This window comes from Amblyomma mixtum, chromosome 3 (assembly GCF_055824585.1).
Source record: "Amblyomma mixtum isolate Tamu chromosome 3, ASM5582458v1, whole genome shotgun sequence".
Taxonomy (NCBI): Eukaryota; Metazoa; Arthropoda; class Arachnida; order Ixodida; family Ixodidae; genus Amblyomma; species Amblyomma mixtum.
Genome location: NC_143014.1, coordinates 300,909,821 through 300,925,191, shown reverse-complemented (window position 1 = coordinate 300,925,191; position 15,371 = coordinate 300,909,821). Strand labels below are relative to the sequence as shown.

General features: G+C 47.9%; 1 protein-coding gene across 1 annotated transcript; it reads left to right on the top strand.

Moving 5' to 3' along the window:
* The first annotated feature begins 6,792 nt into the window (after nucleotides 1–6,792).
* Nucleotides 6,793–11,303, top strand: LOC149355368 (uncharacterized). The gene is made up of 3 exons (XM_089576107.1): nucleotides 6,793–6,978; nucleotides 10,015–10,342; nucleotides 11,273–11,303. Exons 1-3 carry the CDS (start codon nucleotides 6,813–6,815, stop codon nucleotides 11,301–11,303), a joined length of 525 nt encoding a protein of 174 aa, XP_089432233.1. The 5' UTR covers nucleotides 6,793–6,812.
* Nucleotides 11,304–15,371: the final 4,068 nt, after the last annotated feature.

The following is a 15,371-nucleotide window of genomic DNA, read 5'->3' as shown; positions in this document are numbered from 1 at the left end:
CGGGCGCGACGTCTACTCCATAAAAGGAGCCATTCAATGAAGGCTAGTACTCCGAAATTATTCGATCTGCACGCGTACGCTACGAAGACAAAGTGAAAATTTGCGGTGATATGGGTCCGTGCATGCTGCGACCGGGAGTCGGCAATGGGCGTTGATGTGTTCCCTGAAGTGACCCACGGGATATCGTGTACTCTTCCAGGTTAGTGAAATCGAAAGAAATGAAAGCCTTTAAATAAATGCAGAAAACAAGGCTTTCTTTGGCAAGTGGGTGAGAAGCCTGTCTGCGATGCGGCTACGATACGAAAAGCTCGGCCACGCCGCTTTCTCTACTGTCGTTGCTCGCTGCGGTCGTGGCGATCCGTACCAGCTGGCATAGTGCTGTAGCCAAGATGCAGCGACGTGGGACCCAGTTTGGGTTTGTGTTGTAAAACAAACGGGATGGCGTCAATCAAAGCAGCAACATTCACTTCAGGCTGTAGTCCTTGCTTCCCTCGTTTTCGCAAACATTTAGTTCACGTCACAAGCCTCGTACCTGTCGCAAAGTGCGCTCCGCACATAAGTAAACGGAGTTGTCAGGGTACAAATCGTCGCGCTTAATGCGAGCCAGCCACGGCCCGCGCCAATTCGTACTGAGAGCCTTGGAGAGCTGGCACTTGCATGCCTTACGAATGCAGATGAAGTTTGTGTTATTCGGCTTCTTCTTTCGCCTGGAGCTGTCGCTACGGTTGGAGCAGCCAAGGGTGGCATATAAAACCGTATTGAAGCTACGGATGGACGAGAACCAACACGATGCGAGCTAACACAGGTGTCTGTAAGCTAGAGGCGGTCTGGCGGTGGTTCGGCAGCATGGCCGACTGGCATGCCGCGGCCACCGGATGTGACGTCGGTGCAAGCTATCGCAAAAAAAAAAACGCTTTTCAAATTTCATGAAAGCATTGTCGGCCCCTCTCTCCCGACCCGTACTGCAGCTCCTGATATCTGAAACAATCGCACGGACTATCTGTGCCAGCAAACCTAACCCCAATTTTCCACCAGACCAGAAGCACGCACACCAATTCGGGAAAGCTGTAATCGTCCGGCAGCTGCACAAATACCACCTGCGGATTTTTTGTTCGGCATATGTGGTCGGAGCTGCGGCACTGACGATGGCCCCAAGGAGAGGTGATGGTTAAAGCATGCATGCCACAACAATTATCCGAGCGCTTTCTTCATAACCTGACGACAAAGACGTTTCCCAGTAAGGCAGCCGTATTATTTATAAGCGTCCTGGTTGGTCAGTGATTATGGAAAGCTCTCTTAGCTGCATTTTGTTCAGTTCATTCATTTTATCTTTATTCCAAGGCGATATTCAACCCCCCCAAGTTCTCTGCGCCAGCTCACTACGAATATACTGGCGCCGTATCTAGCTTCAGCGCGTCTGCGTTGCGGCAGCGTGACGGCAACGAAAGGAGCTTTTTCTCCCCGGTAGTGGTTTTATGATCCTTGCTTTCCGTACTGCTTTTAAATCAACCACTACTGGGGGAAAGGGCCTCGTTTCTTTGGCGTCACGTAGCCACATGAGTGAAATTCGTGACGCGTGTTTCCGGACAGGCATATCCTAGATCTTTTTATGCCAAGCATACTACTTTAGCTACCACTTCAGCCCTTCACCGTGGTTATGCGCCTCCAAATAACGTGATACATGACGTCACACCACGTGACACGATGACGTCACGACAGTGGAGAAACTGGGGCCCACCTCGCGCCGTCGCTGTGGTTGTGCGCCTCCAAATTAGGCGACACGATGATGCTTCGCATTCTCCAGGCTTAAAGGGCAGCTGCAGCACTTTTTTGAGAATTTCGCGATATTCAAGGATTCAAATATATGTAGGCTGTAGGTAAAGCATGCCAAGTGTTTTCGCACTAGCATTTAAAATAATGACGTAATCGACGATTGAAATTTTTGCTTCTCCTCAGTGCAGCGAAGGCGTGCAGGAAAACTCAGCGTGACGTCAAGGAAGGTATGATTTAAAATTACTGTTGTCGTCAGCCACACCCTGCCCTGTCGCGTTAGACGCTCCCAAACAACTCTCGGCAGGGTTCGCCTTCGGTGGCGTTCGTTTTTTTCCTTCAAAGCAGGCGTTTGTGCGTTGAAAATGTACCGATACCTTCGATGACGTCATCATGCGCCCCCCACTTGGCGTTGTGCGCTGCGGAGAAGCTTGAAGGGTGTCCGAATTTTAATCAGCGATTACTTCACTATTTCAAGTCCTAGCCCAAAAAGACTTCGCATGCTTTACCTCCAAGTTTCACTCATTCGACCCTTTTAAGCTCGTTGATTTCTAAAACCTATGCAGTTTCCCTTTAACCAAGTTAAGCCTCAGCCATTTTTTTTCTTTTCTTGCCCCTCTTGATGACAGCTGCGGGGATGAGAGCTTTTCCGTCGTGTTCACTGGACCGTGTCTTTTGGCGCGCTTCGCGTCAACGTGGTTTTCCAGCTAACCCGTAGCTTATGGCGGCTATTCTTGTAGCAACGCTCAAAGAGCTAGCTGCAGTAGTCGCTTTCTAGCACCAGCGTGCCGCCTAACACTCAGAGCTGTGATCCCCACCCGCGGTGCGATAAGTCGCCACCATGGCGGGCTCGGGCCAGAGGGGACAAAGACGAGCCGTCTACTCGTATGAGCGTCATGCAAATGACAGCCGTAACGAGGGAGCGTCCCGCTCGCGTACGGGGTGAAGAGGTGGGGAAGGAATATTCCGCTCACCTCGCCTCCGAGTCACACTGCGGAAACAGTCCGCCAACCCGTCCGACAAAACAGTGTTTTCGACGGGTTGGCGATCCTGTCACACCGCGTCAACACGAACAGTCGGTAAACGTGTCGCTGTCTCCCGCCAGCCTGTGTTGGCCACATGTGCGCCACTTGTTCAGAAACACCCTCTCACACCAGAAAAACCACTTCAATCGCGTTCTCCGGCGCTTCTCTGCCTTTGCTCGCGTGCTCTCCTCCGTGCGTGTGCACAATCGCGGAAACTGGAGACACCTTGCGCTGCCGTAGCTACTGGCGGTTTTGCAGAATATCGGACGAACTATGACTGTGCGCGGCGGCTGAGGTGCAGCCTTGCTCGATTCTGACTCGGACGACGAGCCGCCACCGCAGTGAAACCGCGCTGGATGATCGACTAGCTGCGAAAGGCACCTGAGCGTTTTCGAAAACTTCATGCGAAAGAATTAAACACGGGCTACACGCGTCTACTTTCTGTGCCCTGTGTCTACTTCTACACATTTTGTGTTTTGCGCTGCTGTTCCACAAAGCATTAACCCGGCCGGTCACTACAAATCACGCCACAATCTCGGCAGATTCATGGAGTTTGTTCCACGCTGTCAGAGTACTAAAAAAAGGGTATAATTATATGCATTATTCTTGCAATCAAATTGGAACCCAGTAAAGTTATTCTCATTGCTATCTCAAAGAAAAAATGCTGCACTGCTTTCTTCTTCATCCCAAGTTCAAAAATAACAGGAGAGGTAACTGGTAACTCGCGCTCACCTGTGAAATACAGTCCCAACTATAGTGATATCTTGAAACACATTTCTTCAGATCACACCGTTGATATTTTGGGTCTTTTATATCCCATGGAAAACGCCTCTCTTCAATCATCGCGATCAAGTCACTTTCCTGGCGGCACGAATACTACGGCGGCATGTTCACGCGAGCAACTGGCACGCTCGCATGGTGGTGGTGGTGGTGGTGAAAAGCATTTATTACAGGTTACGACGCATAGAGAGGTAGTTTGGGAGGTGGCCCCTAGTGTGCCACCCCCCTCACAATACTAGGTGGGGTCCCTATTCCGGGACCCCATTTGACTCTACCGCCGCTCGGGTACGCCGGACCATAACCTGTTGGGCCGGAAGGTCGTGGCAGCCGAGCAGGGCCGCCTCCCAGTCCTCTCGGGTTGGGTTGGGGTGGGGGGTGAGGGAAGGATTTTCTGGCATGCCCACACCATATGGTAGGTGTCAGCCACCTCCGTACAGTATGGGCAGAGGCCAGAAAAGGAGGGGTCGAAGTGTTTCATGACTGCCGGGCACAGCAATGTATTCGTAAAAAGTCTTATCAGAAGACGCTCACCTGCTTTTCCCAGCCCCTTGAGGGGGGTCGGGTACTTGCGGTGAGAGTCTTGATAGTGATTGACTATATCTTTAAATTTTAAAAGGGGTTCGTTGTCCAGATCGGAATCGGTAAGGTCATCGCCAGGGGCCCGGGAAGTATGGGCTCCTGCTCGGGTGGTTCTCGCGCACAAACCTTTCAAGAAACTGCTGGAGCTCGCGGCCGAGGCAGTCCCTGGAACAGGACATTCCTTTTGGCTCCCTACAGAACCGCGTTCTTCAGGAGTGTACGCTTGCTCACAAGGACGGAGATTGATCGTGCTTCTCCACGGCGGCCGCATCCGCCAGCTGACGGTGGGCCCGGCAGCCTTCCCGTCTGTATGCACCCGCCTGCAAGACGCCGTACCGCAGCAGACAGCATTACCACGAAAGGAAGCGCTCTTTTTTGCACTTTGCAAACGACGTTTCCAAGCACGAAAGGCACAAAAGCGGTGAATCATTGCAAAGTGCTTGGTTTGGTTCGTGCGGCGACTCCAGGAAATTCGCCCGGCCGGCGAACAGCGCCAACCGGGTCCACGAACGCTGTTTGTTTATTGTTCCGGTTCCCGGAAGCTGTCATACCAAGGGAACACCCCAGCAACCTGTCTCGCTTCCTTGCCGTTCGTGCAGTGTGACAAGAAGTTGTGGGACGAGTTGGTTAGGCGACTTGTTGACGGCTCGCTTGCAAACGTGTTTGGTTGATGTCATTGTTGTGTTTCCGTAGTGTGACTCGGGCTCGGCAGTCGAGTCACACGCGGTGGCTCGGCGATAAGGTGACGGCAGCGGTTTCCGTGGCAGATGTGTGATCCGTCCGTGTGCACGGCTCCCGCCAGAAGACGAGCGAGCCTCGGGAAAAAAACTAACCTTCTCCCGGGCTGTGGAGAGGAGGTCTCTCCGTTCTTAGAGGGGAAAGAGGGAAAGTCTTCGCGGCGGCGTCGCGGCGGGGCGCGAAAGGAAGCGACGGCGGGGTGAATGCCTTCCCCTCGCAAACCTTCCAAATAGCAGGTGCATAACATCGCGTGATAATTACGCGTGGCCGTTACTATTTGGCAGGGGATTCATGTGTATCCCCACAATCTGAATGAAAGACATATTACCTTGCCTTACGGCTATCGAGTGCAGTCTGCTCCAGCTAGGCAGCTGGAACAGGCGGTTCCGCGGAAGCGAGGAAGGCGACTTGTGTTGCTCCGACTTCCTTTCTTTAGTTTAGCCTGGCAGTCGCATTGATATTCAAATGAAGTGGTCATCTGGGGCTGGTTTTGTGAGGTTTATTTGTGAATCAGCTGCCTTTAATATTTTAGTCTTCGTGGTTGGAAAAGAAAAAAAAATGGCCGCTTTAGTTAAATTTGTCATCGAGTAAGGCTACAGCAACTACGAATCAGAAAGGCGTCGTCACATCGCGTCATCAATCTCCATGTATTGTCAACACTATAAAGAGGGGAACTGAACCGTCTGCACAGTTTTGTTGCGGAACAAGCCACTGTGAGAAGCAGTTGAGGAAATATGACCCTTGAGTTTCAGACGCGTCCCGAGCTATACAGGCGAAAAGCCGTTGAAAAAAAAAATATTCCCTTAGTTCAGCGTGTAATTCTACACATGTGGTGCAGAGCGTAATAAGACAAATGCATCCTAGAGAATGTTGGAAAAGGGTGTTGAGTGCGTAAATATAGTTGTATTTGGAACGCAATCCTCCGCGCTGCTTGCATAATCGAGAAACTTCGGGCCTTGCGAACAGCCCTTACGTTCGAACAAAAAATGCAGCATAATTTTGCGGAATTCGGCGACCCAGATACTCTAGACTACTACTACGAAGGGAGACCACAGAGCCGCTGTCCTTTCTCAGTACAGCCAGGCACTAGGGAACACCGGTCTTAACGGCCGCAGTAGTCAGTGGAGGCGTGTGTTTTTGTGAAAGCTCAACGCCTCGGCGGTATATAAATTTTGCAGAAGAAGACGGTAGCATTGAGAGTACTGAAATCAACGTTTATGAGTAAGTTTTGAGAAGAAGACATTGAAATGAAACAAGCTATTGAACGATTTGGTCTGGTAATTGACATACTTTTTTCGTTGCAAGATGCTTTATGGTGTATATCAGACCTAATATTGCCTTTGGCTCGAGTCCATCTCCGTTTTGCTTTGCTTATCAGTGCGCGCATATGCAAGGCAGGTTTTTATTCAGCATGCCACCTTGCAATAAATTAATTGTGAGTTGAGCGTCCGCCTACTTGTGTGGTTTTGATATGAACGTCGTTTCTGCGCTGCAGTTATGCACGAAGCGACCAGAACCGTTCCATAATTTCAAAACGATCAGGCAGTGCCTGCAACCACACATTGTCCGCAACCGAGACGCGAGATTTACCCAACAAATAGGCATCTGCCGCCACGCAGTTCGGAGCAATATCAACAACTGGAACTTTTACCAGTAGGCGCAAAGGACATTATTATAGCGCTGCAGAAAAAAAGAATACCCAAACTGCTTGAAAGCACAAACGGCAATACAAAGCGGAAATAACAAAAATATGAGAAGCGCAATCACCGACTTCGGTACTTTTTTGTTTTTGCTAAAGGAATCAGACGACGACGAAGCCAATGTTTCACGCGGGGCTCGCACACCGTGGGTTCTACAGAGGCAGAACGTCGTTCGGGGGCCGCGTACCGTTTTTCCACAAGCCTGACGCAGCCCGCAGGCATGGCAATTGCCTCTGGCGGTGGGCTCTTGAGACAGCGTGCTCCGCAGTGGCTCCCCTCATCTGGTCCATCTCCGACGAGCAGTGTGGAACCAGCGGAGACGTGTTGCTTCCAGAGCCCGCGGCTGCGGTGCTGGACGTCCTACTTGAGTTCTACTCACGGTCCAGGTGAGACCCCAAGGCCTCCACCGAGTGCCTGGCATGGCGCCGCCGTGAATCGCCGCAGCTCTCGTCTATTAGGTGAAAGAAAAAAAATTAATCACGCCATCGGGCTATTAAAATAGGACAGCGAGTTTTTAAGTAAACAAACATCTCAGAGTTACTGGAAGAAAGCTTCCAAAACATCTCAGCCAGGAAAGCCCCACTGAGGAATGCAAGTGCACGCGGCGAATGCGACGATTACTGGCGAGGCGTGCATTTTCGCTAAACAAAAAAGTGCCTCGCGGATCTTCTGTCGAGGTTGAGAGAGAATTAATGGATAATGGGTGCTTCAAAATGTCAGCTTTGTTCCAGCTGGTGGGAGCTTTTTATAGTACGTTCGGTGTGACCAAGGGTCGTAAACTAAATGCAGAAAAAAATCAAATTGAAGGCGTATGCACATTATGCGCCATGTTTGTCAGCGTAATAATTATGTGTTACGAGATAGAGGAAGATTTGACACAGTGGAGTAATGGTGAAGGGAACTTGGGGGTTGAGTTGAACCATTATATGACCAATGAGTCGCCATATCCCACTGGTGACATGACCATTAGATCTCTTGACCCTTGGGCGTTCCTCATAGCCTGAGTTGCTTTGAGACGTTAAACCCCCACAAACAAATCTTGACCCCAGGATACTGTGTTCATCTAAACCGTCCCATGTGGCAGATTCATGCTGTCTACTACCTCGAGTGCTCGTGGAGGCTTGGCTATAATTGCGTGTCCGGTGGGAACCTGTATATCATACTGGAATTTGCCAAGCCATTTCTTTCATTGCTCGCTCAGCCGACATCGTCTCATTGGCAGCGGACACCTGCAGATGGACGTCCTTGGGAAGAAGAAAAGAGTGCTACCCGCTCCTACTTGAGCCTCTTTATCAGGCGTTGGTTACGAGCGGTACATATCTGTGAAGAAATTGTAAGAGGCTTTGAGGTTATGATTGCAACCCATTATTACAAGGACAGCATTCATCCGCATTGATAGATACTGCGGAATTTTAATTTGGCTGAATTTCTTTCTCTGACACGTTACTGTCGATCAAATTAGAACCATTACTGGTAACTCCATGAGAGCAAGAACGAATGGGTGCTAACGAGTGAATGGGCTAACAGAAGTAACAAGGTCTCAATAAGAGCATCACTGAAAGTAGTAAAGTAATTTTGTATGGATAAGGAAGGCTTTCGAATTGAACTTTGTCAAGATTATATTTATGAATCTCGTCACAATGAAAAATATTCAAAATTAGGATGTCTACTTCATTTTCGTTCAGCCGAAACTTGCCAAACTACTCCTTACACAAACTGTCCTTTGCATGTTAATGTAGAAAGAATAGCAGTCCAGAAGTGGGCTAAGAAAAAGAAGTTATTGTCCACGTCTGCGGCGCTTTTTTGTCCTGAATTAAGACGAACGAGCAACCTGCCCAGTTTTCAGCCCTAAGTGTCCTCTGCAGAAAATCAGTCTTTCGTTCGGTACCCCTGCTCCCAATGTAGCGATTAGAGCAGTCCTACATTTAAACGAGTCATTTCCGTGTACAAATAAACAAAAAGACAGGGCTCTTTCAACAGCTGCACGATTCTTTCAGATTAGCGGAGAGCTGCAACTGCAAATGCTTCAGGGCGCACCTGGCTTCGTGAAACCCGAGTCGTCTCGACGCACTGAAATGTTATGTCTGACGTTTGAAAAACTGTGCTCGTCTGCATAGAATCGCTGTGCTCTCCTTGCTCTGTGAGCACGTTTCAACATTTCATTCAACATTCAACAACTTTGAAGAAGCTCCCAAACTTCTTGTTCTGCTGCTGGGTGGTGAAGCGGGAATCTGGTTGAACGCCTGTCAATCAAAGGGTCTGGAACGCTAAAGTTGAAAGATTTCGTCTCCTAGACATTTGCAGCGCTCGTGATTCCACGCTAGCAGCACTGCAACACAATTACCATCGAACTTTTAAAAAAGCAGGCGTCAGTGCCCTGGTGTAGGGGCTTCTACCAGACTCTCGGCGTCTCCGAATTGGTCCCTTTGCGTGCAGACAGAGGCACCAGAGAAAAATAGAACTCCCACGAATGGTACAATTCTCGCGTTTGCAGCCCACAATTGCAAGGAGTTGCTGCCGCCTTGCGTGTGCGGTATGTCGGCTTGAGGAGAAAAACTGCCGCTTATGAAATAGCATGCGCAGACCTTGGGATAAGGGAAAGTATAGATATTACCTGTTTCCGCCACCGTGGAATAGAGTCTCGTCCCTGTCTGCTCTGCACTCAAATTTGGAAACGAAATATAACAAAAATACAGCGTCCTCGCCAATCTGCACTGCCTACTTTCGAAATCTTTTCCCCTTTGCAGCCTCAACTGTGGCCAATTCGATTGGCTTATTTCGGCTTTATTTGACATTATTGGGCGCGCAACAAATGTTTTTGTCTTCAAGGATACTGTCCGGCTAATTCTTAAACAGGTGCTATGTTGTTGGACAGTGGAATATGAATTGTATTTTTTTAACTATGTCATTTCTGGGAGCTAAAAGTGCGGGATTTATCCCGGAGGAAAGTCTCCTCTCTTTTTTGGCCTTATCGCCTATACTAAGCGGATACTTTATTAGTGTGGTTTCCTAGAATGAGATATTACAACAGTTGTGCGTTCTTTAATTTTTCTGACACTGTAGACAAAACTGGTCTGCCACTCTTAATGAAGAAATTCATTCTAGTGCTTGCACGTGACATTTTCGTAAGTGTGGTTTTGCGTCGACTTTGGGGCATCACTTTTCCATCCGGAGCTAAGCTGCATGGCAATATAAAGTGCACCCGTTTATTTACAAGCGTTTGTTGTAAATATGGGCACCAATTGCGTTCACTGCGTTCACTAATACGTATTTCTCCAATGCCATCGAGATCAGTCTGGAGGGAGAAAATGAAGATGAGGCAGGAGTTGTAGGTGAAGGAGATAACCTAGACAAAATTTATAGTTTTCACTGGCAAGTTCCAGCATCCAGCGTTTCACCTGTAAGTTTTTTTTCCAATGCAGGTCAGACAGCTGCATCTCTGTTTCGTGCTTTGGGCGCGTGCAGCCGTGGAGTGACAACATCGACGGGTGCCTGGAACACGACCAGCTGCGAGGATCGCCACGCCGAGCGGATGTGCGACCGAACCAGCCTGCGTCGTGACGCAGCGGGTAGCCCTGAAGCGCTTGAGATGGGGGCAGTTGATAGCGTCGCCCGGTCCTGTTCTTCTTCCTGCGCTGTTGTGAGCGGCTGGAGCTCATGCGCTGGGTACATGTGCCGACGGGTCCCTCGGGTGCGACTGAACAACCGCAGCAGGACTCCATTTTTCACGCGTCCACAAGAAATACCTGGGCATGAACATTGCTCGTTACTCGTCCCGGGTGCAGCAGCCATGAAGCTGAGGAAGCCCTGTGCGCTTTAAATCTTCTGGGACGAGCGCGGGCTCTAATATCGAAATCTGTATGACAGTTTTTCTTAAAAAAAAATTGTGCCCTGATTTCTTTTGATCCAAAAATATTTTCTCATCATTTCTCCCAAACGCTTTGGTGGTTGCGGGTCGCCTGTGGCAAGTAATTGATTTCTTATGTCTCGCGTTTTCAGGGAAAAACGCTAGGTGTTCTGCTTGCTATAAACATTAAAATCAGTTTCAAAAATCTCAATTTTATTGCAAGCTCTCCCATCGATGGCAATGAAGCATTGCAAGACGGCGCGTCCTCTTGAGATCGGAAGTCGAGGCCGGGTGATCGAGTTTGTGCCGATGCGTGCCTGGTCGTCCGCAAGCACACAGCGCATAGTCCTCAAGGTTGACTCCAATCTACGTAACCACTGACCGCACAAAACAGGGCTCTCCTTCAAGGGTGCAAACTAAGATGTAAGAATAGTGTACGAAATGAGCTTGCAAAACGCACTTCAATTTCGCTGTGCAGACTCAGTTTCGGCAGGTACAGTATCCGTTTGTGATCTGGGCATTTAAATTTGCAATGAATTATTTGTGTGCAGTTTTTCCCTATCTCGGCTCCTCATTTTGCAAGGATTTTCGTTGATTAGAGATCATTTGCATCGTCAAGCGCCTGAACCATGACTCTGTTAGTTGTTAACCTACAGGAACAATCGGCATCAAGGTTATCGCCGTGTACAGGTCGCTACAATGTGAAAGGGAACAAAGTTTTAGCGTTGTTTTCCTCTTGGTATATAATACCCAAAAGTAATTTTCTACTTCACTGGAGTATGAGTGTGAAACTGGTGCATTTGTGCTGACTGGTTTTTTCCTTTCATTTTTAGAGACCTGCAGCTGGAGCAGAAACTCAAATAAGGAGAATATTCCGCAGTGAAACTGGTCTATTTACCTGCTAACGCTAGTCCATGTTTTGGTATAGACAGAAAAATTGAAATTGTGATACTTTTTGAAGTATTGAAGTCTCCTCCTCGGCTTCAGTAAACTGCCGTATCTCGACAAAGCAAACCGGACTCAATGGCTGAGTGAATACGGCGTTCGGCGGCTGAAGCCGAAGTAGTGGCATCGAACCCAAGCCGCGGTTGCCAAATTTTCATGGAGGTGATGCTGCGCCATGTGAGCACACGTTGAGAAACCACAGGTGGTTGAAATTCGCATCCCTCATAGAACATGTGCATTTTCGACATTGTAAATGTTATTAGGCAAAGAAAAGGCTGCAGACCCAGACCATATGATAAAATATTTACCTACCGGAGAAGACTAAGACGGACTGCGTTCGGCTGACACACACTTCCCACCAGCAGAAACCAAACACGAAACCAAGCAGTACCTTACATTTCACCATTGTAGGTCTAGCATTAGAGTTAATACGAAGCGGAAGATCTTCCTTTTTACACACAATCGAGATTGCCGACATGACTATATCGTCTTAATTGTGTCATGTAATATTTTGCGCCACTTTGTTTTTCCATAAATGCGTGACGTTTAAACTTCACATCGAAGTCAACATCTTTTCTGTCGGCATGCCGAGGCGTAACACGCAGAGAAGACAGTTTCGACTTCCAGCAAAAGTAACTCGGCGGTTTCGTTGCCCGGATGCCTCAACATTGCGTCCTGCACCCCCCTGTCATACGCGTGAGTGATTTGCAAGAAAGTCTCGTACACTCTGCATGTTAGTGGAAGTACCACACGCTGCCTCTTCCAGGTCACCGCCTTAGAGGCGTGCCCGCGCACACACCGCAACTGCGTAGAACCTCGGCCACCGCTTGTGCCTCGTGAAGAGTTTGCGCGGAAGGTTGCTACGAAAATAAGAGTGCTTCCGTCTGCCAGGCATCACTTACAAAGGCGATTTGGAAGGGGCGGTAGTAGCACTTCGGGCGAAAGCCTCCTCCCGCAGTCAGTGTACGGTTAGCAAGGAGCTGCTCAGCTGGAACAGTACATCGTCAAGATAAAAGGCGATGATCGCCTGGACCCCCATTTTCGAAGGCGTCGCCGCACATGTGGAGATGCATGTAGTGCAAGGCGGATGGCTTGTAATGCTGGTATCCAGACGCCATGCTTGCGCCGTTGGCTGCATCTGTAGCGGCGTGAGAGGCGTGTACAGCAAAGCTGACATAAAAGACACAAAGGCTGCCGCCTTGCAAACGAAAAAAGCCTTCAAAAGCAAAGTAGGGTTGGCAATGAGCGAGCACATGAATCTTTTCGGCTTCTGAATGAAGAATAATCGTAGAATTTGTAGAGGTTCTCTGTCCTTCATTATTCTTCCCTACGTATTCTCAAAATCACAGCAGAGACAGCTCATTCGCAACCAGAATAAGAACTAAACTTTTACTGGATACACATTTTTTCTTGCCGAAAATGTGTGGCTTGGAAGAAAAGGAAGCCCAGTCTGTCTCAGAGACAAGTAAAAAAAAGTGGGTGTCTGTGAGTGGGTGTACGAGGGAATTTTGCATGAACAAGCACTGTTTAGTAATATTATGCTTTTCATTTTTAACAAAAGCAATGTGGCGTGAGGGTCGCCGCACAGGAGAGCATGCAGGGCAGGTGCCAGAGTAGAGAGGTAGCAGCTCAGGGGATGAGAGAGCGGGTCTGGAGTCTGGAGGCGTCTCTAGAGGATCGGTTGGTAGTGAGTAAGGGAGGGCTGTGGAGGAGGGTAAGTCCGACGATCCAAGCGGGGAATTTGAGTGAGCTCTGCAAACGTGATCACCCGTTCTCTCGAGAAGTCCGAATCGAGGCTGCCCTGAGCCCGCAAATCAAACCACTGGCCAATTTATTGGCAGCCTCGTTTCCTGGATTCCCAGAGTGAGCCGGCACCCACTGGAGCTCTACCCTGCGTGTTAAGTTTTTGGTGGAGATGTTCAACAACTCCCAAGCAGGGGCGTGAATCCTGCCTCTCGCGAAGTTCAACAGAGCCGTTTTCGAGTGGCTAAAGATTCGGTGGTGCTAAAGGTCGCTAAAGTCGCTAAAGGTCGCTAAAGGCGTCCATGATAGCCTTAGTTGCTTTGGGACGTTAAACCCCAATAAACCAAACCAAACCTACATAGTCTGTGGTGTTGGAGTATGTCTCTACTCTGTCAGTGGATTCAGTGACGTATCCGCTGACCAGGGAGAATTTCCGGTAGAGTAATCTGCGGGCTGAGTGGTTAATGCTTTGGTTCCCTCCATCATGAGGAGTGTCCTGGAGTCCATATGATGGTCGAGAGAATATCTCGTTGTTCGGAGGATACGGAGCGACCGTTTTCCGAAGCTTCCTCTCTATGAAATACTAACATTACGTCATAACAAATACATAATAGCTGCAGTCTACCGGCCTCCTAATGGAAACTATGATCTCTTTTGCCAAAATCTAAACCATCTTCTAGAATTCTGCTCTTTAAGCCAATACAGCTTAGTTATGGGTGGAGATTTCAATATTAATATGAATGAGAAGAGCCCAGCATCATTAACATGTTCCAGCATAATTGAATCGAATGGATTTACTAATGTGATCTCTTCTCCAACAAAAATTACGCTATCTAGCCTAAGCACCATTGATCTTTTCATAGTTAATGTTGGTATCACCGTTCATTCTGCTGGCACTTTGTCATGTGATATTAGTAACCACTGTCCGATTTTTGTATCCGTAAAGATGCGCCGTTGTGTGAGTAATTCATATCCTTTTATAAAGTTTCAGTCATTCAGTAATAAAACCTAATCTCGTTTCGACAAGCCATACAGAACATGGATTGGTGAGATATTTATAATCACACCTGCGTGTATGAAGCATACCATTCATTCATTGAAAAGTTTAGGGGTATCTACTGTTCCCATTTTCCGTGGATAACAAAGCGGAAACACAAAAAATTAAGGAAACCTTGGATTACCACTGAACTTTAACAAAAGATTAAAACAAAAGATAAACTTTATCAAAAATTTGCGGTAGGCAGGAACAAAGAAGATTTAGCTCTTTTTAAAAAGTTCCGGAACTCTCTGAATACGGAACTACGAAGGGCACGAAAAGGCTATTATCAACAACTGTTCCAGGAAAATAGGCGCGACAATCCGAAACTAATGTGGCGGGCTGTGAATGAGGTAATCAATAGCCCAAATAGAAATGAGAATATCGGTGAACTTGTCATTGATGGATCGCCAGTAACGGGCGCCGCCTTAGCGAACCGCTTCAATCAATACTTCATCAACCTGCCAAACACTACTTACAATAAAGATGCGGCTCGCTGCATTGCAGAGCAAGTAAGAAATTCATTGTTTCTTCAGCCTACTGACCCATCTCAAGTTTTCTCTACGCTTATGGCACTAAAAAACAGCTCTAGCTCGGACGCTGAGAGTTTCAATATTAAACCAATTAAATTTATTGCCGACCTTCTTGCACCATGTCTATCGCATATTTTTAACCTATCCATTTCGACTAGTGTTTTTCCAAATAAAATGAAGCAGGCGAAAGTCATTATTCTTCATTAAGGTGGTTCAAAGCATGACATGAGCAACTACCGGCCGGTGTCGATTCTACCCGTATTTTCAAAGCCACTGGAGAAGATCTTACTGAGGGGTTTAGAACGTTTCTCTAATCAACACTCCCTCATAGATGATTCCCACTTTGGTTTTGAACCAGGCCTATCAAATGAATCTGCTCTGCTGACACAAAAAGAACTCATTTTACAAAATATAGAAAAAAAATTATTAACCTTAGGCATATTTATTGATTTTAGCAAAGCCTTTGGCTGCATTAATCATCATATTCTACAAGACAAATTGCAAAAATATGGAGTCAGGGGAAGTGCATTACAGCTAATGGCATCATATCTTGATAAACGCCAGCAGTGTGTTACCATTCACGACTTGTGTTCCTCGTTTGAATATATTAAACGTGGTGTACCTCAGGGAAGTATGATGAGGATTGCTGGTCACTGGCCAAAGTCAATAAAGATG

Excerpts from the sequence above, each read along its gene's own strand:
- LOC149355368 (XM_089576107.1), top strand. The coding sequence starts at position 6,813 with ATGGCAATTGCCTCTGGCGGTGGGCTCTTGAGACAGCGTGCTCCGCAG. Across the intron at positions 6,979-10,014 it reads GAGTTCTACTCACGGTCCAG|GTCAGACAGCTGCATCTCTG; the intron begins GTGAGACCCCAA and ends TTTCCAATGCAG. Across the intron at positions 10,343-11,272 it reads CGTCCACAAGAAATACCTGG|AGACCTGCAGCTGGAGCAGA; the intron begins GCATGAACATTG and ends TTTCATTTTTAG.